The sequence below is a fragment of the Stegostoma tigrinum genome, chromosome 2 (assembly GCF_030684315.1).
Source record: "Stegostoma tigrinum isolate sSteTig4 chromosome 2, sSteTig4.hap1, whole genome shotgun sequence".
In the NCBI taxonomy this organism is placed as follows: Eukaryota; Metazoa; Chordata; class Chondrichthyes; order Orectolobiformes; family Stegostomatidae; genus Stegostoma; species Stegostoma tigrinum.
The window spans coordinates 37,555,018-37,582,388 of NC_081355.1; the positions used below are offsets into that span (position 1 = coordinate 37,555,018).

The following is a 27,371-nucleotide window of genomic DNA, read 5'->3' on the forward strand; positions in this document are numbered from 1 at the left end:
GCAACTTTGCCCTAAGTGTTTTAGGCTGTAGTTAAAGTATAATAGTTATGTATATATTCCTGCAGTACATTTCTATTCCTTGGGGTGTGTTTATATATTATGTAGACCTCTTGATGATCCAGAATATTTGGTCCTATGGGTGCCAGATAATTAAAAAGCTCACTGTATGTCATTCTGCTGTATCTTTGTTGTGATTACTGCTGTTTACAGTATTAATTCTGCTGTTTACCTCTAAATGCTATGTGCATTTAGATAGTCTTTAGTTTGTCCTTCACTATTTTTGTTACCTCTAACCTTATCTACTGATTTAGAAGTGTGTATTCTCCAACCCATCCTACCACAGTCAGCTTTTCATTTCCTACATAATTCCTTTCTCTTGTGTTGACTGCATTCATTGATTTATTGCATCTGCCAAATAACACCCCTTACCTCCAATGTTGAGTTTCAAACTCTCACCTCTGTAGTGCAGCTTGCCAGAGGACTGATCTCAGCATGGGTTGTGGAGACCGTTCCAATGGTGCAGATTCATTCTACCATACTGGTGCCAGTTTCGCTCAAACCAGAGCTACTTCTCCCATAGTCTTTGAACCCCATGCCCATCTCTCTAATTTTATTTGCCTATTGCCAATTTGCTCATGGCTCAGGTGCTAATCCAGAAATTGCCACCTTTGTGGTTCTGTTTTATGATCTAGTGCGCAGCTCCTTATGCTATTCAAAACATCTTTCCTTCTCATACCTATGTCATTAGTAGCTACACCAATATCGACAACTGCCCAGACCAACGCAAATTCCTCTCTAGCCCCAGTGTCCAGAATGCACACGTGGGGAAAAGCAACAGAATTTTCTGGACTCTCATTCTTTGCTACAGAAAACAGTTGAAATGCCCCTCTCTGTACCTATCCCTCTACTACCACTACATTCCTCTTGCCTCCCCTAACTTGAATGGTTTCTGACAGTACAATACTCTAGACAGTTAGCTCAGCCACCCTGCAATCTGCACTCATCCAAACAAGTTAAAGTATCTGAGGGATAACTGAAAAGTCTTAGGCTCTCCCACCTCCTGAATCTCAATACCTGCCTTCATTTACAGTCATATCAGCCTTCCAGTGACTACTGACTAAATAAGACCTTAAACTCAGGGTTGGGGCCAGCTCCTGTGCTAAAACATTCAAATAACATTCCTGCTCCCTGAAGCATCCCAGTGTCTTCAGCTTGGCATCCAGTTCAAACTTTGCACCAAAGTTCCTGGAGCTTCAGATAATGGGAACAGACATATTTGCCATCGATGACATCAATACACAGAATTAATAGCTGGTGAGGATGCCATGTGGGTGCATTTTAGTTGAAATGAGCTCCTCAGAAAATTTATGTACAAGGTTGACCTTATGTTTTGCCTACAACTACAGTATCAAAAATTTGACTGTTATATGTGTATACACAGTAAATTATGAGACTGAAAATAAAAACAGAAAATGATGGAAATACTCAGCCCACACCTAATGAGAAAGGAACGTAGTTAGCAGTTCAAGTCAGTGATCCTTGGTCTAATAACTGGGAATGCTGAGAAACATAAGCTATGGTGAAAAAGCAAAATGTTTAAAAAACATTTTAGAAATTACTCTGCCTCACCCTCTTTGTTAACCAATGTATACTTTCATCCAATTATTTTCATTTTTAGGTTTTTGTCAGCTACCCACCACTTAAAAATATATTTTAATTGTATCACTACTAGTGTTCACGCTCCTGAGCGTCAGCAGGCACAACATATTTGGTCAGGCTGGAAAATGGAGTGGAAGATATGGGGGAAACAGAGAAAAGTCTGTCATTGATAGAGTGGAAGGCAGAGCAGAAGAGGGTGAACAACAAAAGAAACAGTAGTGAAGAAAAATTGGAATAGGCTAAGAACAGGAAGAAAACAGGTGTCTTGATAAGTGTTATAATTGGGAAAGCAAAATCACCATAAAAAAACCCACCAAAATAAGGCCAGTAATAGGATTTGATCATAAAAACTGTTACATCACTTACTACTTCTAATACTGATCGAAAAACCAACCAGAAACATTAACTTTGCTTCTATGCCCACAATGCTGCCAAACATGCCAATTATTTCCATTTTGTTGTTAACATTGAATGATCAAACCAAAAAGTTAAAATAAATTACCTTTGCCATAACCTCTACAAATGGAATATATCAAGTCTAACTGAATAGCATGGATGATGTACATTAGTGCGCTTGGCTAGAAGGGATAAAACGAGGAGAAATAGTTTGAATAGCGCTCCTTCAAAAAAGTCTTTGGAAATCCTATTCTGACTTAACTGTCCTTTTTTGGCACAAGTTTATATCAAACAGTAAAGAAGATCTCTCCCCAAATGAATTCAAGTCCTCCAAATTTGAGAACAGTCAATGCGACTTGCGTATGGAAACTGTACAGCAACCATAAAAAATGCATTTGAGCAAAAAGAGCAAGGAAGATCACACAAGTAATCATTGTAGCTTGATGGCTCATTTAAATTGTGCTTAACCATACTAAGAATTCATTCTCATTCCCAATACCTGCTTTAAACAGCTGTGCACAAAACATGTTCTTTTTCAAAAAAACAATTTGAAGTAGTAATGTTCAATACAACATTGCTCCAGAGTGACTACAGCATGCATGGTCTGTAGTATCTCTAAGTTAACTATAACTAGAACGAAATATTAACTGACAGATTTAGAAACATCTGTAGTTGCATTACAACTGGCAGTTCTCAATCAACTGCATATACTCCTAATAATACTTAACATATCACTAATAAACTTATCAGAAGAAAAGAAGTTAACCAAAAAAATGTTCTGCTAATACAGAATACTAAAGTTCTAAAAGGAACTACTAGTAATTACATAGGTATTCAGCGTCAAGAAAATATGGTAGAATAGGTCTTAAAATTAACAACACAGTTGTCTCAAGGGCCAATTAAAAGTTTTGGATTGATCTGTACTGAGACTGAACATGTTAGTCAAAGGACCCAGGTAATAATGGGAAGTTTAACTGATGATCAACTGGGCCCAGAAGCTTGTTTGTGACCATTATGAAACTAAAATGCTGCTCTTGTCTTTTCCAGTTTCCACAAGGTTTCAAAATCTCATGGCATATATTCAGGGACACAGGCCTTGCACACAGGAAAAGTTCAACAAATTACCACCCAATTACTCTAGCTGTTGGGACCATCTCAGCAGAGAGTAGACACCTGCCCAGCATACTTGCTACCGTTTTGAATTGTGCAAGGTGAAAAAAAGGTCTACTCTGATTCTGAAGGAATCAAAACAAGAAAGGTTTGTTTAATGAGTCAAATGCCCTTGGACATCAAGCCTCCTTTAACATGTTGACTGGTTCAAGACAAACAGCCTTCAAGACTACTGTGCTGCAGGTTGGATTTACAATGTGTCTTAGCACCAAGACCACAATACAAAGCTATATTTACTTCTTAAGCTGCCAGAGTATTGGTTTGAGGTTACTTCTTAAGCAAAAGGGTGAGAAATTCCGTGAAGGCCATGTTTAAACCAATGCATAAACAAACTGAAGTCACATTTTATTCTGAATTTTCATAAACATGATGACAACATATCACTGGGTAGGGCAGAATTTATTGCCCACCCCTAATAGCCCTTAAGAACATAGTGACAGTACCACATGTGATATAGTAAATTATATTATGCAATAATTTGAGAAATGGTAAAGTGGTCAAACTGCTCACAGAGACAAATTACAAAATGGTGTTTCCATTCCAATTTAATACACAAACATAGATAAAACCAATTATCTGGTCAACTTTTGCAGTTTATCAAACCAAGAGGCATCAACAAGCAAGAAAACGTAATTTTTTTTTCTATTCTGTAATCACTTATTACATAACAAATATCCAATATTAGTAAAATTCCATTTATGGCTACAAACAATAACATGGTGAGCTGAACTTGCTTGGATCCAGCATCAAATGGAAATGTAATTAATATTTTCTTAAACCTTAGCTACTGTCTTCGACATCCTTCCCTTAAGTTACTACAAAAATGCAAATTAAGTTACTGTTTTACTGAGGGACATTTATTTATAATCAAAAAATATTTTGGATTATAGGCACTTCCAACTCCCTGGCCCCCAACACCTCATTTTCAACATGGATCCATTTTCTCCCCTTTGGTCCACGAACTCCCTACCTATGTCCGTGACACCACCCACGCCCTCCACCTCCTCCAGAACTTCCAATTCCCTGGCCCCCAACACCTCATTTTCACAATGGATGTCCAGTCCCTATACACCTGTATTCCGCATGCAGATGGCCTCAAGGCCCTCCGCTTCTTCCTGTCCCACAGGCCTGATCAGTCCCCCTCCACCGACACCCTCATCCGCCTGGCTGAACTCGTCCTCTCCCTCAACAACTTCTCTTTCGATTCCTCCCACTTCCTGCAGACAAAGGGGATGGCCATGGGCACCCGCATGGGCCCCAGCTATGCCTGCCTCTTTGTAGGTTACATGGAACAGTCCCTCTTCCGCACCTACACAGGCCCCAAACCCCACCTCTTCCTCCGTTACATTGATGACTGTATTGGCACCGCCTCTTGCTCCCCAGAGGAGCTCGAACAGTTCATCCACTTCACCAACACCTTCCACCCCAACCTCAAGTTCACCTGGGCCATCTCCAGCACATCCCTCACCTTCCTGGACCTCTCAGTCTCCATCTCAGGTAACCAGCTTGTAACTGATGTCCATTTCAAGCCCACTGACTCCCACAGCTACCTAGAATACACCTCCTCCCACCCACCCTCCTGCAAAAATTCCATCCCTTATTCCCAATTCCTCCGCCTCCGCTGCATCTGCTCCGACGATGAGGCATTCCACTCCCGCACACCCCAGATGTCCAAGTTCTTCAAGGACCGCAACTTTCCCCCCACATTGGTCGAGAACGCCCTTGACCGCGTCTCTCGCATTTCCCGCAACACATCCCTCACACCCCACCCCCGCCACAACCGCCCAAAGAGGATCCCCCTCGTTCTCACACACCACCCCACCAACCTCCGGATACAACGCATCATCCTCTGACACTTCCACCATCTACAATCCGACCCCACCACCAAAGGCATTTTTCCATCCCCACCCTTGTCTGCCTTCCGGAGAGACCACTCTCTCCGTGACTCCCTTGTTCGCTCCACACTGCCCTCCAACCCCACCACACCCAGCACCTTCCCCTGCAACCACAGGAAATGCTACACTTGCCCCCACACCTCCTCCCTCACCCCTATCCCAGGCCCCAAGATGACTTTCCATATTAAGCAGAGGTTCACCTGCACATCTGCCAATGTGGTATACTGCATCCATTGTACCCGGTGTGGCTTCCTCTACATTGGGGAAACCAAGCGGAGGCTTGGGGACCGCTTTGCAGAACACCTACGCTCGGTTCACAGTAAACAACTGCACCTTCCAGTCGCAAACCATTTCCACTCCCCCTCCCATTGTTTAGATGGCTTGTCCATCATGGGCCTCCTGCAGTGCCACAATGATGCCACCTGAAGGTTGCAGGAACAGCAACTCATATTCCGCTTGGGAACCCTGCAGCCATATGGTATCAATGTGGACTTCACCAGCTTCAAAATCTCCCCTTCCTCCACTGCATCCCAAAACCAGCCCAGTTCGTCCCCTCCCCCCACTGCACCACACAACCAGCCCAGCTCTTCCCCTCCACCCACTGCATCCCAAAACCAGTCCAGCCTGTCTCTGCCTCCCTAACCTGTTCTTCCTCTCACCCATCCCTTCCTCCCACCCCAAGCCGCACCTCCATCTCCTACCTACTAACCTCATCCCACCTCCTTGACCTGTCAGTCTTCCCTGGACTGACCTATCCCTCCCCACCTATACTCACCTCTCCACCTGTCTTCTTTTCTCTCCATCTTCGGTCCGCCTCCCCCCTCTCCCTATTTATTCCAGAACTCTCACCCCTTCCCCCTCTCTGATGAAGGGTCTAGGCCCAAAACGTCAGCTTTTGTGCTCCTGAGATGCTGCTTGGCCTGTGTTCATCCAGCTTCACACTTTGTTATCATAGTCAGGAATGTTACTAGTTTTTCAAACAGCATCTGACTGCTTTTCAACTGGTTTGACATAGCAGCCATGACAATTAAGCTGTAAAACGTTCACACTTTAAACCTTCAAATTTTCTTTGCAAGATAATTTTACTTGCATTTACTTGCATTTTCACAAAAAGTTTCAAATCCAATATCACAGAATAAATTACCACACGAAGAGAAGAACTGCAATTATTGTATTCTACCACCATCTTCCTAATTTAACTGAAGAGTTAAATGCACTCACCAAGTTTGGATGTCAGGGTATCCAAGCCCACAAGCAGAGCTGGAACTTGTTCGAGCTGTTCCTGCAGCTCAGATAACTGGTTCCGTCTTTTCTCCCAGTATGCTGACAGGACCACGATTTTGCCATCTACAACCTGCAAGTGGTGAGGCAGTTATTCAATTAACAAGAAAATACATTTAAAACAATGCAACAATTTAACTGTCTACTTGAAATTCAAATTACCTTATGAAATTTTCAGTAGTTTTGCATTCCTTAATTTACTGTGGCATAAGACTATTTACTACAAATCATATTATTCAAACTCTTGTTAGCATAGAAAAACGATCAGAAATAGAGTGTTAAGTGATGATGGTCCAGCGATGCTGAAAGTTACCCCCCGAAGGTTGTTATATCCCATGTTTACATACAATATTTAATCCTCTAACCAGAATATAGGAATTAGGACATCAATTATAAAGTAACAATCTCAAAAGGATTATATCAGTACCACGTGCTATAGAAAGTCAAAATAACAAATAAATAGTTGCAGAATACTGCAGAGAGGGAGGGATTCTGGGACATTGGGACCAGTACTAGGGAAGCGGGGTACAAACAAGCTGGGCTGCATTTAGGCAGAACCTGGACCAATATCTTTGGGGAGATGGTGGGGGGGGAAGTGCAAGTATTGCCAGGGAGAATTTAAATTAGAACTGCAATGGGTGGGAACCTGAACAGGAAGACAGAAGAGGGAGAAACAACTGTTGAAACGAGAAAAAGGTGAGCACCAAAAATTAGAAAGTGGAAAAAATGGGAGAAAAACAATTGGTAATCGCAGTACAAAATAAAGCTAAAAATTGACTAACAAAGGTTAAAAAGACAAAGCTAAAACCTGTGGCACATTCACAACAAGGTAAATAAGTTAGCAGAGCAAATTTAAGATGTAACAGCTATGATATAGCTGCAATTAAGACGACAAAGCTGCAGGGTGATGAAGGATGTGAACTGAACATCTGGGCTATTCGTTATTTTGGAAGGACAGGCAAATAGGGAAAATAAATAGGGTAGCATTGCAAGTAGAGGGAATCAATGCAAGAGTGAAGAAGGACACTGGTATAGAAAATCATGATATTGAATGTGTATGGATCAAGATAAGAAATACCCAAGGGGCAGAAAACATTTTTGAGATTGTTTTGAGGCCTCCAAACAGTAGCGGAGACGTAAGGGAAAGCAAGAAATCAGATGCATGAAATAAAGGAAGATTGGACAAACCAAACAAAAAATGATATTATTGAAGAGGAATTCCTGGAGTGAGTGATTTTTTTTAGACCAATACATTGGAGAACAAACCATACAATAGATTATTCTAGACTGGGTACTCTACAATAAGAGACTTTTCATTAATAATCATTGAGCAGGGTCCCCTGGAGAAAAGTGGCCATAATATGACAGAATTTTTCTTTAAGATGGAGAATGAAGTCATCGAATCTGAACAAAGGCCCTGAATTTAAATAATGGGAGCTACAAGGCATGAATTGCCAAGCATAGGATAGGGAATTTTACTAAAAATAAGGGGTCAATAATGGATAGGCAAACGCTAATATTTTATGAAAGTGTACTCATTCCAGCATGGCAAACAAAAAAAGACACAGGATAGGTCGCTGAATTAGGGTTTATAAACAAAACTAGGGATAGCATTAGTTCCACCAAGATGACACAAAATTGCCAGGAAAAGCAGCAAGGCTGAGGATTGGGTGCAGTTTAGAATTGAGTTAAGGAGAACAAAAAAAGTTTGATCAGGATGGAGTAAAATTGCAGTGAACATTAAAACTGATTGCAAAAGTTATATATGTGCAAAGAGAAAGAGATAAAAACCTTACAATCAGAAGCTGAAGGATTATAAAATGGAATTAAATCACAGAAGGATTGAACACATTTCTGTGGTGTTTTAACACCAGAGGACACCAATAATCTCCCAGAACAATTATGGAAACAGAGTCAAGTGTGGGGACAGAATTGAAAATCAGGATTAGTAATGCAACTATGGACATGGCCCTGAAATATCGGATGCATTGATTGTCATCTTCCAAAATTCGATGAACTATGGAGCACCTTCTATAGGTTGTAGGGTGGAAAATGTAACTCCACTATTTAAACAGTGATGGAGCATGAGCACAACAGCGAATAAGAGCGGTAGTGAGAGAGAGGAAGAGCCTATTAGAGAGGACTTGATAACAATATTTGGAAAACATTGGATGTTGGGCACAGCTAGCATAGGTTTATGAAAGGCAAATCACGCTTAGCATCTAAATAAAAACTGGAAGAACTGCGGATGCTGTAAATCAGGAGCAAAAAACAAAATTGCTGGAAAAGCCCAGCAGGTCTGGCAGCATCTGTGAAGGTAAAAACTGAGTTAACGTTTCAGGTCCGGTGAGCCTTCCTCAGAACACTTAACATCTATTTGAGCTTTGTCAAAAAAAATGCAATTAATAGAATGGTATCACAGAATAATAGAAACCCTACAGTGTGGAATCAGGTCCTTTGACCCAACAGGTCAACACCAACTCCCCAAGCATCCCGCACAGACTACACATCTTTGGACTTTGGGAGGAAACCAGAGCATCAGGAGGAAACCCATGCCAACAAGGGGAGAATGGACAAATTCCACACAGACAGTCGCCTGAGGGTGGACTTGAACCCAGGTCCCTGGCACTGAGACAGCAGTGCTAACCACTGAGCCACTGTGCTGCCCAAATAGGTAGTGGAAAACTAGTTGATGGGGTGCATTTGGTTCATCAGAAGGCTTTTGACAAGGACCTACAGAAGTTAGTAGACAAAACCAAACATGGGATAGAGGGTAATACATTGGTATGGATCAAGAATTGGTTGACAGACAGGAAACAGGATGGGAGTAAATGGGTCTTTTTTCTGAGCGACAGGCAGTGACTAGTGGGGTAGTGGAAGGATCAGTGCTGGGCTCAACTATTCACAAGGGAGCAATTTGCAAACTTTCAATCTCACCCAGATTTATGTTGGAGAGTTGTGAGGATAATGCAACAAAGCTTCAATCTGATTTGGACAAACTGTGACAGTGGGCAAACACATTGATGCAGGATAATGAAGTTAAATGTGAAGTTATACATTTCAGAATGAAAAATAGAAATAGTATTATTTAAATGGAGATTATTTCAGGAAATGTGGATGTACAAAAGGGCTCTGGGTGAGCCTGGGAAAGCAGACAGACAGGTGCAAACAAATTAGAAGGCAAAATGATATAATCGCCTTCATTGCAACAGGATTTCAGTTCAGAAGTAGGGATATCTTACCACAGTTTTACAGGGTCCTTGTAACACCATACCTGCAGTATTGTGGAGTTTTGGCTCCCTACCAAAGGAAGGGTACAAGTGTCAAACAGGGATTGCAGCAGAGGTTCACTAGCTTGATACCAAAGATTGCAGGGCTGTCCTGTGAGGACAGATTGATTTGACTGGGCCTGTTTTCACTAATAGTTTGGTACAATAAAAAAGGTTATGATTTAAGTGTATAAAAGTCTAATAGAGATGGACAGACGAGCTGCAGGGAGGATGTTTTCCCTGGTTGAGAACCAGGGTTTTACAGTCTCATATAGGGTAGACCATTTAGAACTGAGTTGAGGAAGTCATTGAATATATTCAGAGATACATAAATCTTTAGATTTTAAAGGTGTTAGGGGATATAGGGACAAAGTGGGAAAACCACATTGAAACAGAGGATCAACCACAATCATATAGAATGGCAGAGCAGGGTTAAAGGGTCAAATGGACTATTCTTGCTTCTAGTTTCTATTTTTCTGAATAAAGTTGGTAAACATATGCTTAAGACCAAAGTTGATACAGTAGCTCATGCTGATACCCTACTCGAAAGAATCCTGAAGAATGTATACTTGGATCAATGGAAATATATGATACAAGCGATGACAGTAGAACCAACCGCGTACAAGTCATTCATCCTGGGCACTGGCAAATAAAGACAACTGTTGCAATTCTCCATGAAGAATTTCAAGCGGTGGTCATAAATGGGCCAGCAACAGGATTACCAGCATGCTTGGAACTCAGCATTGCGATGATTTACAAAACAAAAAACACATTACCATTCATAGCAGAAGAATCAAAAATGCTCCCAGTGAATCAATCCAGGACTTGCAATAATTATAGCATAACAGATTTGATGTCATCGGAAATTTCTAAACACCATGAGCTCTGAGAATACATAATTCCATCAATCTCTCAGAAAGCCTTGTGTTCGCAGGTCAAGAGCAAGCTGGACAACATGAAACATAACAGTACCATCTGCCGTATTCATCAACCCAGCCTGATGCAGATCTATTACATACATGCTGAAGAACAATAGTATAATCAGTGTCTTGAGTCCAAAAATACCCCAAGTCATTCTTTAAAGAAACACCCAAACAAAATTTCAGCGATATCTCGGATATTTTAACCTCCTTGCATCAAACATCCAAATTTTTCCAACAAAGCATCATCACCAGCAGAGCTTTATGGAAATTAAAAAACCCATATTGATGGCAGGAGGACTAACAGCACTGGTTTCAATCACTCAAACATCAGCAGAAACTGTATCAAATTTCATGGCCGTCTTCTTTGAGGTCATAACACTAGACAGTACATCTCAGAGCATATCACGCAAGATGATTAGTCAATTACTACCATGTTAGAGATCAATGAAAGCACAAAGTACATCAGAGAGCACAAAGCGTTTGCACTGGTATTCAGTTTTAGAACCCTTGGTGACTTTTCATCAATTTACTTCTATCAATTTTGATTCAGAATTGGGAATTGTGAGCTGAGAATGACTCAGAAACTTTGGGACAGTTTGTGGTAAAAGGGAAAGAACAGACCATAGAAGTTTTCATTTGTTTGTGGAACCAGGTCTGGAGGCTAATTGCAAGCTAAATCAAAATCAGAAGGGTTCCTACAGATACAATAATCCCTGAAAGAGCACTCGTCAGAGCAAGGCAGTGGTTAGCACTGCTGCCTCACAGTGCCAGGTTCAATTTCAGCCTCAGTCAACTGTCTATGTGGAGTTTGTACATTCTCCCTGTGACTGCGTGATTTCCTCCCACAGTCCTAGTGCAAGTTAGGTGGATAAGTCATGCTAAATTGCCCATAGTGTCCAGGCATGTGCAGGCTAGGTGGATTAGTCATGGGAAATGCAGGGTTACAGGGATAGGATAGAAGGTGTAGGTGTGGGTGAGATGATCTTTGGGGTTTAATGGGCCAAATGGCCTACTTCCAAATTGTAGTGATTCCATGATTGCATTCAAACAGATAGCAGAAGTTGCCTATTAATGAGTAACTGGGAATTAGAAGACACCCCAGGTTCAAGATGATGTCAGATGTAGAATAAGAATTGAGGCCCTGGGATTAAGATATCCAGGCTATCAGGATAGAATCAGAGTTGTGTTTGAACTGTGCTTTCTGCAGATGAGCTTAGCTACTGATAACACACCATGATTTGAAGCTTCCTTGTCTAATCTCTCTCTCAAACTTTGGGGCCCAGATAATAGAAAGTTGCATTAGAATTATTATTATCTTTACCTCGGTGAGCTGAAAAGGTGATCCTGATCAGCGGTTCTAGAAAAGTAGCCAAGGAGTCCACATCTATGAAACAATCTCCATGAAAGCCACTTAAGTGATCGGGCCAGTTTTGTTATTTTCTTTTATCTATCCCCTAACTGCCTGTCTGTCTGTGTTGTGTGAATGGGGGCTAAAAGCAAATGTTTTGCATTTAAAGCATAGACATTATTCTGATTAAATTGTTTATTTTATTCTCTGCCAAAGTTATTGTTTATCTAATAAACTGCAAAGTCTTTTGTTAGAGGTACAAAACCAGTGTGGGATTGGTTGTGCTGAAGACTGGTTAGAAATTTTGGAATGATAGGGGTCTTGAACAGTTTAAAGGCTGATTTCATTGGGTTGTCTGTGTGTCATAACATCAGAGTCATCGTGAGATTCCGTATATATTTTTCCAATCTGTTGTGTTTGTTCCATACTTTTAAGTTTGATGAACAATTTATTGTGGAAACCAGACACAAACGATTGGAAATTGATTTGGCACTACCTAAATTTTGACAATGTCTTGTAAAAGGACAGGATTTAACTGCTTTGAATCTGATGCCAAAACAGTTACATGAGACATACTGAGCAGATCAGATTCCAATAAGAATGCAGAAATTCATTTAAAAGTATACAGTAGGGATGTCAAGATGGAACATGTACTTCAGGCCTGTTTGACAAAGTGTGGGAACACAAATACAAGCAATGTCAGGAAGAAACAGTTAAATAACACATAACTGAAGAGATTGGAAGGTTATCATTGAAGAGAACCAAGTGTTTGTACTCATAGTCCTTCCAAAGGGCACACTGCCTTCTGTATCATTGTAGATGTGACAAAGAGTGAACAGGGCACCTGGCATGAGATAGATAAATTGGCAAGGAATCAACAGAAAAGGACAGTAGAGATGCAACTACAGCAATACAAAAAAACTTCTCCACCTTCACATGACTCAGTCAGTCCCTTCGTCAAAATCACAGTTATTCGCCACACAGATTTTCTTCAGGTTACTGACTAATTTTCCAAAGTCAGACATTTAAAAGGACATTTCAAGGGTACCTGTGATGGACAAATATAATATTCTGTACTTTGGTACAGCTAGAGAGATCATACCTGAATGGGTCACAATATACAGGCAAATCTTTTAGTAACACAATTTTTACTCACTTAAGTGATGTGGAAGTTACTGACTGGGAGGCATTCTATGCCCACCCTGGTTGCCCATGAGTAGACAATGGTTAGTGGGCTTCTTGAAATACTGCAGTTCATTTCCTGTAGGTTGACCCACAACGTCATGGAAGTTTTTTACACAGTGACACAGAAGGAACAGCAATAGGTTTCCAAGTCTGGATGGTGTGTGCCTTGGAGAGGAACTTGTAAGTGGTAGTGTTCCCATATATCAACTGCCCTTGTCCTTGTAGATGATTGTGCTCGTAGATTTGAAAGGTGATGAATTTCTGCAGTTTACCTTGTAGACGGTAAACATAGTTGCTAATGTGCATTGGTAGTGGAAATGGTAAATGTTTATGGATATAGTGGCAATCAAGCTGGCCTTGTTCTGGGTGGTGTTAAACTTACTGAAATTTGGTGGAGCTGCACTCCTCTAGACAAGTGTTGAGTATTCCATCATGCACCTGACTTGTGCCTTGTACATGGTGAAAGACTTTGAAGTCAGGAAGTGATTTACTCACTCCAAGATTCCTAGTCTTGACCTCCTGTTGTAGCCACAACACTTGTATGACGAGTCCAGTTCAGTTTCTCATCAATGTTAATGCCCAGAATGTTGACAGCGATGGTAATGTCAAGGGACAATGGTGAGCTTGTCGCTTATGGGAGATAGTCATTGCAATGTGAATATTATTTGCCATTTGTCAACCCAAGCCAGGATACTGCCCAGGTCCTAAGTAAAAAATGAAAGGACTGCAGATGCTGTAAATCAGGAACAAAAACAAAGTTGCTGGAAAAGCTCAGCAGATCTGAGAAGGAAAAAAAAAGAGTTAACATTGAGTCAGGTGACCCTTCCTCAGATTGTATTGTCCAGGTCTTATTGCGTTTGGGCATGGACTTCTTCAGTATTTGATTCCATAAGGCCATAAAGATATGGTGTAAAATGAGGCTATTTGGCCCACTGAGTCTTCTCCGCCATTTGATCGTGGCCAATAGGTTTCTCGACCCCCATTTTCCCACCTCCTCCCTGTAACGTTTTATCCCCTTACTAATCAAGAAGCTATTCCCGTCTTAAAGACACTCAATGACTTTGCCTTCTAAGATTTCTGTGGCAGCAAGTTCCACAGATTAACCATGTTCTGGACGATGAAATTTCTCTTCGGGGCTGTGCCCTCAGGTCCTAGTCTCTCCTAGTGGAAACAACTTCTTCACAACCACTCTATCCAGGCCTCTCAGTGCTCTGCATGAATACTCCTGAACTAGTACAATCAAACTTATGTCAGAGGGAAGATCATTGATGAAGCACCTGAAGATGGATGGCCAATACCATAAGGAACTCCTACAAAGACATTGTAGAGCTGACATGACTGACCAACAACCAGCTTCCTTTGTGCCAGGTATGACCGCAACCAATGAAGAGTGTTGCCAATTCACATTGCCTCAAGTTTTGCAAGAAATCCTTGATGCCACACTGTCAAATGTGGCCTTGATATAAAGCACTGTCACTCGATTATTCAACTCTTCCAATTAAGCTAACGTCATTATGAGGTCAAGAGCAGAGTAGCAAACTGAACATGACTGAGCAAGTTATTGCCAAGCATATGGGAAGGGGATGGCCTGGGTGGTATTATAACTAGGCTATTAATACAGATAGACAAATTGTTAGAGGAAATCTGGCAGCATCTGTGGAAGAACAGAGTTAACTTTGAGACAAATGACCCTTCTTCAGAATAGATAGCAGCTACGAAAATGTAGTATTTATGCTGAGAACAAAGGGTAGGGAGGTAAAGGAGGAAGTGGATTGGTAGAGATGGAGTCCAGAGGAAGAGAGAAGAGTTAGGTAAATAAGAGGAATGAAGACAGTACACCAGGGATAAAGAGAAACTAGCTAAGTGGCTGTGCTGAAAACAACCCATGTTATGAACATTATGTAATGGAACTGATGTGGGACCAAGCTATCCTGAATCTGGCCCTATATAATGAGACAGGAATAACTAATAATCTCAGTTAGGAACCCTCTTGGAAGGAGCGATCATAGTATGGCTGAATTTAAAATACAGATAGAGAGTGAGAAGATAAAATCCAATACCAAGGTCCTGTGCTTAAGCAAAGGAGACTACAATAGAGTGAGAGAGGAGTCAGCTACAGTAGACTGGAGGCAAAGACTTTATGGTGGGTCAGTTGAGGAACAGTGAAGGACTTTCAAAGCAATTTTTTAAAGTGCTTAGCAAAAGAATATACCAGTGAAAAGGAGAGACTGTAGGTAAAGGGGTAATCAGCCATGGATGTCTAAGGAAATAAGAGAGGCTATCAAATTGAAAGAAAGCCGCTCAAAGTGGCAAAGACCAGTGGGAAACTAAAAGATTGGGAAAATGTTAAAGGTCAACAAAGCCACAAAAAAAGCACTGAAGAGTAAACTAGCTCAGAATAGAAAACAGATAGCAGAAGTTCCTACAAATATATAAAACGGGAAAAAAAGTGTCCAAGGTAAACATTGGTCCTTTAGAGGATGAGAAGGGGAAATTAATAATGGGAAATAAGGAAATAGCTGAGGCTTTGAACAGGTACTGTGTGTCAGTCTTCACTCTGGAGGGCACTAACAACATGCCAGTAATTAATGACAAGGAGATTATGGTAGGTGAAGACTTAAAAATGATCATTGTCACAAAAGAGCTAGTTTTGGGCAAGGTAATGGAACTAACGGTAGACAAGTCTCCTAGCTCTGATGGAATGCATCCCAGGGATGGATTCTTTGTCAGAGTGAACAGCAACAAGAGAGCTGGCCTTGATATTTTGCTGAGAGTTGGCGTTTGTGTATCCTGGTGGCGAGTTTCCTGCCTGTCCTACGTATTCCTGGTTTCTTTGCGCACCAACATAACAGTATTAGGACAAGCAAGGAAAAAAAAGACAAGCACAAGAATTCCTTGAAGCCTGTTAGCCACCCACTGGTACCATAAACAAACATGTTGAAATAGGCCCCATCTACATACCACTGCAGGGCAAAACTGAAAACAGAGCTACCCACATTAACAGACTGGATCGTATAAATTCAGAATGGAGCAGAATAACAGCGCTTCAATGGAGGCTAGGCAGCACTGAAGATGTTGTCTGGAAGGGGGACAAAATGTTTGCACGAAAACCAGTCAGTTCAGCTAGCCAACCAACGACATTATTAAACGCCATATGGAATCCTGATATTTTAATACTAATGACAGCAGATGAGGATAAACTGGAGTGATGGATAGGGTGGAGGTAGATTCCAGAAAAACCAAAAAATAAAAAAAAAGTCTCAGTCTCTGGGCCCCAGCTCCATCTACCCACTCATTCCTTTTAATTCTGAAGAATGCTCACTGGGCTCTAAACCCTAACCGTTTTGTCTGTACAGAGGCTGCCAGAGCTTGCAGGGTTCCTCCAACAATTCTTGTAGTATGTTCCAGATACCGAGCATCTGCAGTTCTTTGTTTTATATTGATACATAATGTGATCTGGGTATAAATCCCACTGCGGCAGATGACGGAATTTTAATTCAACAAAGTCTGGAAGTAAGAATCCGATGACGATGAAACCATTGCCAATTGTCAGAAAAACCATCTGGTTCACTAGTATCTCTTAGGAAAAGCAAATATCATCCTTACTTGGTGCATCCTAGATGTGACTCCAGACCCACAGCAACATGGCTGACTCAACTTCTTTCTAGGCATTAGGATTGAGCAATAAATGCTGTTCCAGCCAGTGGCACCCACTCCCATTAGTAAAATTGTGAAAGTGCTGCTTGATAACATTGTTGATGACACAGTCCATCACTGTGTTGATCATGGAAAGTTAATTGTGGTGTATCATGGCCAGGATCTTGAATGCTCGCAGTTCACACCCGGGCAATTTGCACATTGTCACAGCTACAGTATTTGGAACAGCTTGGCTACAGGCATAAGATGTTTTCAGCACAATTCTTTAATACTGTTGCCAGTACAGGGCCAATAGTTTTGCAGCATCCTGTACCTCCAGCCATTTCTTGATAAAGCATAGAGTGAATCAAACTGGCTGAAGACCTCTGGAGGACAATGAGATATACCATCCATTCAACACTTCTGACTGGAAATTGCTAAGAATGCCATAACCTGATCTTTTGCATAGATGTTTGAGGCCCCTACATTCAGGCTAAGGATTTTGGTGAAGCCTTCTAATCCTGTGTTGTTTAATTCATTATGATTCATCACTATGTGGCAGGACCCGAGAGCTTACATCCAATTCATTGCTTGCAGAATCACTTCGCTCCATCTATCACTGCTGCTTATGTTGTTCAGCACTCCGGTAGTTCTGCTGTGTAGCTTCACCAAGCTGACACTTCATTTTCAGTAAGCTTCATATGCTCAGGAAGGAGAGAATACTGAGTGAGACATAGCCTAAGTGAGTATATAGCTTGGGTAATTTGGTGGCTATGTGCAAAGTTGGTGCAGAAGGAAAGCAGTACTTCTTGCTTAGTCTTTTTTAGCCCACAGGTAAGGTCTTTAAGACAGGATAATTTGAAGCTCAGGATCAGGGCCCCAGCACATGAGGGGCACAGATAAACTGTAAATTTAGAGCTTAGTAATATCTACCAATTTCACTATATATTCCAGGCTACTTTTCAGATTGAAGATAAAAAGGGGAAATAATAAGAGCAGTACAAAGTTCTTAATTTGATTTTTAAAAATTAAGTAATTAAAAGAATGGTAGCAGGCCAGGAGATGTGTTGTAACTGAATGATGTGGCTTGTAGTAATAACATCTGTAGCAAGTGTTGATTACTTGGGCAGCTCCAGCTAAGAGTCAATGAGCTAAAATCTGAGCTTTTAAAACTGACATCAGGGAAGGTGAAAGAGTTAACTACATGCTGTGCTTCCGGGGTGGTCCACAGCCCTTACATTAATTATCTTAAACTCAGCCAGTGGTCAGTGACAGAACAGTGTCACTACGAGAAAGGTAGGTAGAGAGATCCAGGAGATAGAGCAAAAGGAGCCGCAGCCCTTCAGCTTGTCCAAAAAGGTTTGAAATTCTTGCTCCATGTGGATGAGAATGCGGGCTACAAGGAGGATGAGCAAGGACCATAGCACTGTGGTATGGGAAGCCATTCAAGAGGGCAAAGAAAAGGGAGCTATGCTTGTTATTGAGGATAGAATAGTTAGGGAATAAACACTGTTCTCTAGCCAGGATAGAGGGTCCCAAAGAGTATGTTACCTGACTGTTGCCTGACAGGTTCAGGATCTCTCATCTGGACCACAGAGGAACTCGAGCGGAAGCAGAAAGATCCAGTTGTCGTGTTAACAGAGGTATCAATGATAAAAGGTAGAAACAGCAATAATGGTCCTAGCAGAAGGAATATGAGGAGCTAGGGGCTAGACGGAAAAGCAGAACCAAAGAAGGTAGTAATCCCTGGATTACTACCTGAGCCACAAAAAAAACGGGCACAGGGTCGACAAATTTTAAAAAAGCTAAACTCATGGCTGAGAAAGGTTTAGATCGATACAGGTTCAAATTCATGGGATGTGGCATCAGTACTGGGGAAGGAGGGAATTGTTCCGATGGAATGGGCTCCACTTGAATCATGCTGGGACCAGAGTCCATGTGAATCGCATACTCGGACTACGGTTTGGGCTTTAAGCTAAACAGTGGGAGCAGGAGGAAAATTGTGAAAAAACATTAGTGGTTTTGGTGTGGAGGAGGGGCGGAAGAGGGGGAGCAGGGTTGCTCTGCAGAGGTTAAAGTTTCCAAAACAGGTCAAAAGAAGAGAGTATGGAAAGGGTCAGAAATCTAACTTCAGACACAGTCAATAAGAGGACAACTATGAGAAGGGGGGCAGTCACCACAGAATTCAGGGTTTTATACTTAAATGCACGCAGCATATAGAAACCGGTAAATGAGCTTGTAGCACAGATTGAAATTAGCAGATATGATTTTATGAGTATTGCAGAGACATGGCTGCAAGAGGTTCACTGTGAATCCTTTGTACAATGTCATAACCACTTCATTCCTAACTCATTCTTAGACACTAAGTAATGCTACTGCTTTCCTTTTAACTCCCAAAACATCAATTATTTTTAAAACTCTAAGCTTTGTACCTAGGTATTTGTATCTAAAATGGCACCATTAAAAGGCAGCCATTATAAAAACATTTCACTGTACTCCTGTACTGGAGTACCAGTGACAATAAAAGATACTCAAAAGGATAGTCAAATTGGCAGAGGGGGCGGGGTTGACTTGTTAGTAAGGAATGAAATTAAATCAATAGCAATGAGGGTAGAATCGGGGAACCTCAAAAGCGAATAAAAAAAAAAAGAGTCCCTGATGGGAATGGTGTACAGGCCTCCTGGCAGTAATTAAGGGGTAAGGAAGAAAATACAATCAGGACAGAGAAAAGGCATGTTAGAAGGCCCTACTACCATAATCATGGGTGACTTCAATATTCAGGTAGATGGGGAAAATCAGGTAAATAATGGATTCCAAGAAAAGGAATTTTTAGAATGTCTACAAGGTGATTTTTTTTGAAGCAGCTGTGACAAAGCCCATTAGGGAGCAGGCAAATGTGGTTTTGACATGTGTAACGAGGTAGACTTGATTAGGCAGCTTAAGGTGAAAGAACCCCAATGAGGTATTGATCAAAATATGACATAATTCACCCCAAAAGTTTGACAAAGCAAAGAGTGAATCTGATGTCACAGGATTACAAATAGTATAGATTACTACAAAGCCAGAGGGAGGGCCTGGTCAGAGATGATCAAAAGAGACGCCTGGGAGGGAAGACAATAGAGTAGCAATAGCAGGTTTCTGGAGGTAATCTGAGAAGCAAAGCAGAAATTCATCCAAGGAAGAATAAACGTGCTAAGGGGAGGATGAAGCAGGCACAGTTGATAAGGGAAGTCAGGTACAGCGTAAAAGCAAAAGAAAATGAACACATTGTGGTGAAAATTAGTGGGAGGCCAGAGGATAGGAAAGCCTTTAAAAGTCAACACAGGATAACAAAAAAGAGGGGGGAGGAAAGTTGAAATATGCACTGGTAACAACCCCTTCCAACACTTTACAGATTGGCAGGGCACTAACTGGCTGCTATGAATTTGTCCAATCTTTTGTCGACAGGACATAACCGGAGAGCTTTCTACATTGCTTGTTAGGTGCCACTATAGCAGCTAGTTTGAACAAGTTTGGCCAGGGGCATGACTAGTTCTGGAGAACAGGTTTTCAATCCTAATATCATCAGGTCCAGAGGTGCTGTAGCATTTTCAGACATTTCTTGATATCATGTGGACTGAATGAAATTGCCGCTGCAGCCTAATGTACAGCTTTGGCCCCCTTACCTATCAGGGTATGTACCCGCATTGGAAGCTGTTCAGAGACAGTTCACCAGGTGGATTCTTGAAATGAAGTTGTCATTTTGAGGAAAGGTAGGGTTGAATGAGCCTATATTGGATGTATAAGGATGAGATGTGATCATATTGCAAAATTAAGGGGCTTTACAGAGTAGTTGTTAGAAGAATGTTCTCTCAGATGGGTGAATCTAGAATTAGGGGTACTGTTTAAAAATATTTAAGATGAACATGTATGCCTTCTCGAAGAGGTTCATGAGGTTTAGGAATTCTCTTTTACAGGGCGCAGTGGAGGCTGGGTCATTGATTGTGTTCAAGTAGAGTTAGTGAAAGTTTTGAATGAGAAGAGAGTTAAAGATAATGGAGGGGTGGTGGGGGGCAACATGGAATAAAATGGAGCTATGGCCAAAATCAGACGAGCCAAGGTCATAATAGCACAGCAGACTCAAAAAGCCAAATAACCTATCCCGGCTCTTCCCAGTTATTGTCTTATGTTGCCTGTGTCCCAACAGTGGAAAGTTACATCAATGAGTACTTTGATTACATGAGGTTTTGAAAGGCATTATATAAATAAAATACTTTCTTCTGCAAATTGCGTCTGTCTGCCTAAATTATTATTTTAAAAGCATAAGTTGAGTTTGCCATTCAAGCAACACATTTAAATGGGCAGAGAAAGGTAATGTAATGTAAAACACGGGCCTGTGGATTTAAAATTAAAATAAACGCTTCATGAACGTACAGTTGATAACACAAGAACATAGACCAAAGTGCAGACAGCCACTAGATGGTGCAACTGCTATTTTAAAAATCACTATGCAAACAGTTGTTTATTATGGGCACTGGTACCTAATTGCATGCTGAAATACAACAAGTACAACTGAGCCTAAATCTCATCATATTGGTTCATTAGTTTCCATTATCTCAATGATTATTTACCATACATCATTGTAACATACAGCAACTAAAGATGATTGAAGAGGATAATAATTAACAATCTCCTAAAATATAACCACTTGCTATGATGCCATTTAACTTTTGGAAGATTCAATTCAACTATTGCTATTGATAACATTTCACCCATCTTCAATATTCTCCTTCTAGCGGAGCACTTCTTCTGGCTTGATATCTGTGCTTGATCCCTTGGAGTACTGTTGACTTAGCCTTCATTTCACTGCTCGCTTCATCCACTATAACCTGTCTCCCCTCTGACCTTGAAGGGGTGGCGATGGCCTAGTGGTATTATCACAGGACTTAACCCAGGAACCCAAATATTTTTCTGGGAACCCAGGTTCAAATCCCACCACAGCAGTTGGTGGCATTTGAATCCAATAAAAGTAAAAAGTCGTAATTAAGAATCTAATAATGGCCATGAACCCATTGTCAATTGACAGAAAAACCCCATCTGGAGCACTAATGTTCCTTACCTGATCTGGCCTACATGTGACTCCAGACCGACAGCAATGTGGTTGATTCTCAACTGCCCACTGGGCAACTGGGATGGATAATAAACGCTGCCTAAAAGCGACACCCTCATCCCGTGAATGAATATTTTTTTTAAAAAAAGTGTTCCCTCAGGTCGAACTCTGACCTGGTTATCAAAACTGCTGAAAAGGTTGGGTATTGTGGTCTAGTGCACTGAGCTACCTTTCTGTGACTGAGCATTATCTCCAACACTTACTCCTATCCTCTATTCAGGCAGGTTTACACTTTTTCCCCTTAGGGACTTGAATTACCACTGGAGAGAAATGCCATCTGCTTTTCTGCTGGATTGCAACTCAAATACTACCCTTACTACCCAGAGATAGTGCTGGACTCAGAGATAACAGTGTAAAGCTGGAGGAACACAGCAGGCCAGGCAGAAGAGCAGGAAAGCTGACGTTTCGAGTTGGGACCCTTCTTCAGAAATGGGGAGGAGGAAGGGAGCTCTGAAATAAATATAGAGGAGGGGTGAGGCTGGGGAAGGTAGGTGGGATTGTGATAGGTGAGTGCAGGTAGACAGTGGTGGGGATTGGTCTGTGAGGTAGGAGGAGCGGATAGGTGGGAGAGGAGACAGACTGGTTGCGTCAGGTCAAGGAGGCGGGGATGAGAGGGAGGGTTGGTCATGGATTGAGGCCGGGGGTGGGGAGATTTTGAAACTGGTAAAGTCCACATCGAGACCATTCATTTCTAGGCTCCTAAGGTAGCATATGAGGTGCTGCTCCTCCAGTTTGCGGGTAGCATCCTTGTGATGCTGGATAAGGCCAGGGAGTGGGAGGGGGTGAGGGAGTTGACACGTTACTGATGTCTGCCATGGTATTTTCACTATCCAATTTATTATTTTGTGAGATGACTGGTTGATGATATGCAGTTCAGATATGTCACCTAATTCTTTATGAGATTTGACCATTACACATCACATGGGCTGGAAACAGCAGTGTCGTCCTAAGCAACTTTCCAAGAATCTTTGTGCTCAAGCAAAAATCTCACTCATTTTGTCTTGGTTCACATTGGGACAACTGTCTGAATGCCTACCAGTCTGTCATTCTGATGGTATTCTTGGACCGTGGCAACTTTACTACTGATCATTATTCCTGCATCCTTCTCCCCCTTATTTTTGACAATGCACCATACAAACAGTTGGATGGTGACAGCATGGGAGGGAAGGAGTGTGTGGGGATCGGTCTCCTAAACATGAAGCCTACCTAGGAGGAATAACACAGATTTAGCATGGTTATCAAAAATTCTTGGCAAATCACTCTACATTTAAATGATCATTGATTTTATAGTTTAAACATTGGTTTCTATGAAACCATGTCACTGAGTGAGAAGAATTGATGAGCTGAACACCCATTTTTGGCTAAGGTTTGAAAAACCATTGCACTACAGATATTTTTGTACAAAAGGAAATTTGGTGAAATTTCAGTCACCAGAACATAACTGCATCAGTGGGCATGGAAATCTGTTGCAATCTTACCCCTCGGCTCAGAAGGATTTGGGTGGAAGTAAAGGTTCTCTTGATTGAGTGTATATTGGGAGTCAGAACCATTATAAGTAGCTAACTTACCTTGTGCGAACTACACTGCATTTTGCCAGTTTCCTGAATACATCTTGTGTACTGTCAGCAGTGACTATCTCAGCATTTAATGCATGTTCTCCATTCCTTTTAAGAAAATAGCATTTGGATAAAGGTAGACACTTCAGCTTGACTGATATATCCATGTTCTACCACACACTCTGACTGGTGCCTGCAGGTTGTTACATTGTGGTTACTTCTTACACTTTATTGATGTGTATGCACACCATGTAGGGAATACAGCAACCTCTATTAGCACTACTCCATGTGTTGCTGCAAATAATTGTGTTGTACATGGATTTATCTGAGCTATTGGACTTCCTACCCAATTTAACCCAATGTCCTTTTATGAATCATAGTTTGCAAATCTCCAGGTGGGCAAGACAACCCCCACTTCATACAAGATTTGGATGCCCCACTGAACCTATTGATGGCTAAAAAAGTTGTTCCAGAATCAAGCACTTACAGATATTACTGACCTGCTAAAATTGCTTTGGGACTGCAGCCTTCTTATACAGTGCTAATAGTTCTTTCTTTGGTTCTGTCTAGCAGTGGTTTTCTAAAGGATTTGATGGGTGTAAGAAGCAAAGACCCGTTCCACAACCCTAAGTTGGGTCAATGAAGTCTCATTCCATGTCTTTGAATCAGCACCTGGTGATGAACTGATCAATCATTTCACTTACTTCAAATCTTCAAAGTAATCTTCCAAAACCTATCAGGACCTTTGCAGTCGTTGGCAGAAATACCAAAAGGATCTTCTGCTCTCAACCTTTCAGTCCCCAGTGGGGTTGTCTACTCTTTCACATCTGGCAGTTAGACACACTGATTGTTTTGCTATTTTCATATTCCAAATACTTAAACTGAAATATCAATTTTCCTTCTCCCCCAGCACTCTACACTCCACAAGCCTCCGACAACTATAGCACAAAGCTGCCCCATCTACAATTCACATCAGCTCTAATGAATGGTCATCCAGACTCAAAGGTAGCTTTCTCACTATGGATGCTGCCCGACTTGTTATCTCTAGCATTTGTTGCTTTCAGTCAAGAAAAGGTTTAATTGTTCTTTATCAGTTATTTGTTGATCCATGGTTAGATGTTTGCTTTCTATTTTTAAGTGCTGCTATATGGTCTCTGAGAATATCAGTGTAAAGATCTGTATTGCAGCTTTCTTTGTGCTTTTAATTGCAGTATCTGCTGCCCTTTTAAAAACTACAGGTTTTGCCTGGCGATGGTGTTTGTGCATAAAATGGAGTTGTGACATTACTTGTGCTTTTTTTGCCATTAGCATCCACTTTGTGCACAAACCAGCTGTCACAATTAATTTTTAGTGGTTATGTATGAGCACTACAATTTAGTTTATGGATTTCTATGCTCGCTCATATTGCATACACCAGACAGCTGGGTTTTTGTTGAGACATATCTTGAAGTTTGTTAACAAAGCCAACAATCGGGTTGCAATATACACATTTACATGCAGTGAGAATTCTATGCATATTAATATTACTGTACATTACACAAACCCAGCTGACTAACTGAAGATGTCACTACACACAATCCATTGCACAAAATGACCGGAGGAGGAGCGGGGTACTTTTATGCTTGAAAGTCACACTGTGATGTCATTACTATTTTAAAAGGAACAGCCCTGTCTCATCTGAAAGCTGTGCTATCTTACAGACGAGCCCAAATAAGCTTCAGAAGGAGTATTTATAAGGAGTACTTATCTGGGATGACAAGTCAAGATTTATTAAATTTTTGTAAGCATACACAGGTCACATTATTCTGATGGTAACATGGACAAGACAGAACTGTCTCTAACTAAATTGCCCAGAGCTACCCAAGACAGCCCGAAAACATTCCCTGTTATTCAGAGTGGGAAAGTTTCAGCGCAGCTCCACGCTTCCATATCTGTTACCTTGAACAACAGCAGATACCAGCACTATTATGGTCATCACTAAAGTCAATAATCTAGGACATCTGAGCTGAGAGAAAAAGAGAGGGATGCGATCACAAATGTAGCTAATTATTACATAGAAGTACTGAGCAGTTTAAAAAAAAGGAAATGGAAGTATGCTGGATTAATTAAATACTCATTCCAAATATGACAAAATCAACAGCACGCAATTGCTGAAGTTGTTGACATCTTGCCTGCAATATAATTTGAGAATAGAAATATTTAAGGTTCCACAGCTGACACTGAAGTAAAGTGAAACAATGCATTGCATATTACAGCTTTTAACTAGGGATAACTTCAATTGCACAAAATCAAAAAAAAACTGGAAACTAAAATAAAAGTTTAGGAATTTTATTTGAACATTAATTATAGAAGTGTTCATGGAAATGAGTTTCTAATTTACTCAGAAATCATACCTCTCCAACTTTAGCACACTCCTCAGTTCGTTTATGAAGAGCTGCCCACGTGTTCTCATATCTGCAAAAAAAAATACAGAACAGTTAAGTTCGTTTTTCAGAGACCGTCATGGACTTGATTCAATAGCAAGACCCTGACCTGGCTACAAAAACACTATTATTTATTATTAAGCAAGTACAAGCTGTGGAGGATTGCTGTACTCAACCCGGCACATAGTGCTGAGTTCCACAGGCAATTCTCCTCCCCCACAAACAGAGGACAGTCCCCACTTTTTATGCTCTATGAATCAACTGATACATAAAACAATTAGTACATTTGGAACATAAAGAGAACGGGATACTGCATTGATCGTTCACGAAGTGACTGATAACAACAGGATGCGATTTCAAGCTGCCGAAGTGTCTGGCTCGAACAAAGGTCACTGACCTGGCCACTTCAGGAGGAACAGAAGTTGCATACCTTTACAGAGGTTTCACCCCTTTACAGAATAACAGAAATCTCACACCTTTACAAATGTTTCCCACCCAATCCTATTCGGGCAGGAAGTTTAAGACAGTTTCCACATATCCCTGTGTAAGAGTATAAGGAGCATAGAAATTTATGGGATGTTATCCCATTAACATCTCAGAACAATGAGGTTTCTCTGAATATACAAGTAATCATCTAAAGATAAAAGAACAACTTGAATGTATAAAGTGTTTAAGCGATGCTGAAAGGAGCGCCCAAACCTGTTAAATCTTTACACGAATTAAAAATAAAACAAAATGAGAGAGCACATTTTATATATTAAAAATCTTTTAGAACAAAAAACATTACAGCACAGGAACAGGCCCTTCAGCCCTCCAAGCCTGCGCTGATCGAGATCATCTGTATAAGCCTGTCACCTATTTTCTAAGGGTCTGTATCCCTTTGCTCTCTGCGCAGCCATGTACCTGTCCAGATACACCATAAAAGACACTATCGTGTCTGCGTCTACCACCTCTGCTGGCAACGTATTCTACGCAGAGGGTGGTGGGTGCCTAAAGAACTTTCCATGCATATCTCCCATAAACTTTCTTCCTCTCACTTTGAACTCATGACCCCTAATAATTGAGTACCCCACTCTGGAGAAAATGCTTCTTGCTATCCACCTCGTCTATACCCCTCATGATTTTGTAGACCTCAATCAGGACCTCCCTCAATCTCCGTCTTTCTAACGAAAATAATCCTAATCTACTCAACCTTTCTTCATAGCTAGCACCCTCCATACCAGGCAACAGCCTCTGCACCCTCTCCAAAGCATCCATATCCTTTTGGTAATGTGGTGACGGTCTGCAGTACTCGAAATGAACCAAAGTCTTATACAACTGCAACATGACCTGCCAATTCTTGTACTCACTACCCCGTCCGATGAAGGAAAGCATGCTGTGTGCCTTCTTGACCACTCTTGATCTGCGTTGCCACCTTCAGGGAACAATGAACCTGAACAGCCAGATCTCTCTGTACATCAATTTTCCCTAGGACTTTTCCA

General features: G+C 41.2%; 1 protein-coding gene across 5 annotated transcripts in view; it reads right to left on the bottom strand.

Moving 5' to 3' along the window:
- The window catches only part of LOC125449139 (dysbindin-like), a 218,738-nt gene that overhangs the window by 172,018 nt on the left and 19,349 nt on the right, over positions 1 to 27,371 (bottom strand). For all 5 annotated transcript variants that reach the window (XM_048524802.2, XM_059653468.1, XM_048524806.2 and 2 more), the window contains 2 exons: positions 25,861 to 25,921; positions 6,342 to 6,474 (listed from right to left, as the gene is read on the bottom strand). In XM_048524802.2, the coding sequence (XP_048380759.1) occupies positions 6,342 to 6,474; positions 25,861 to 25,921 (194 nt within the window). The remainder of the gene's footprint in view (positions 1 to 6,341; positions 6,475 to 25,860; positions 25,922 to 27,371) is intronic.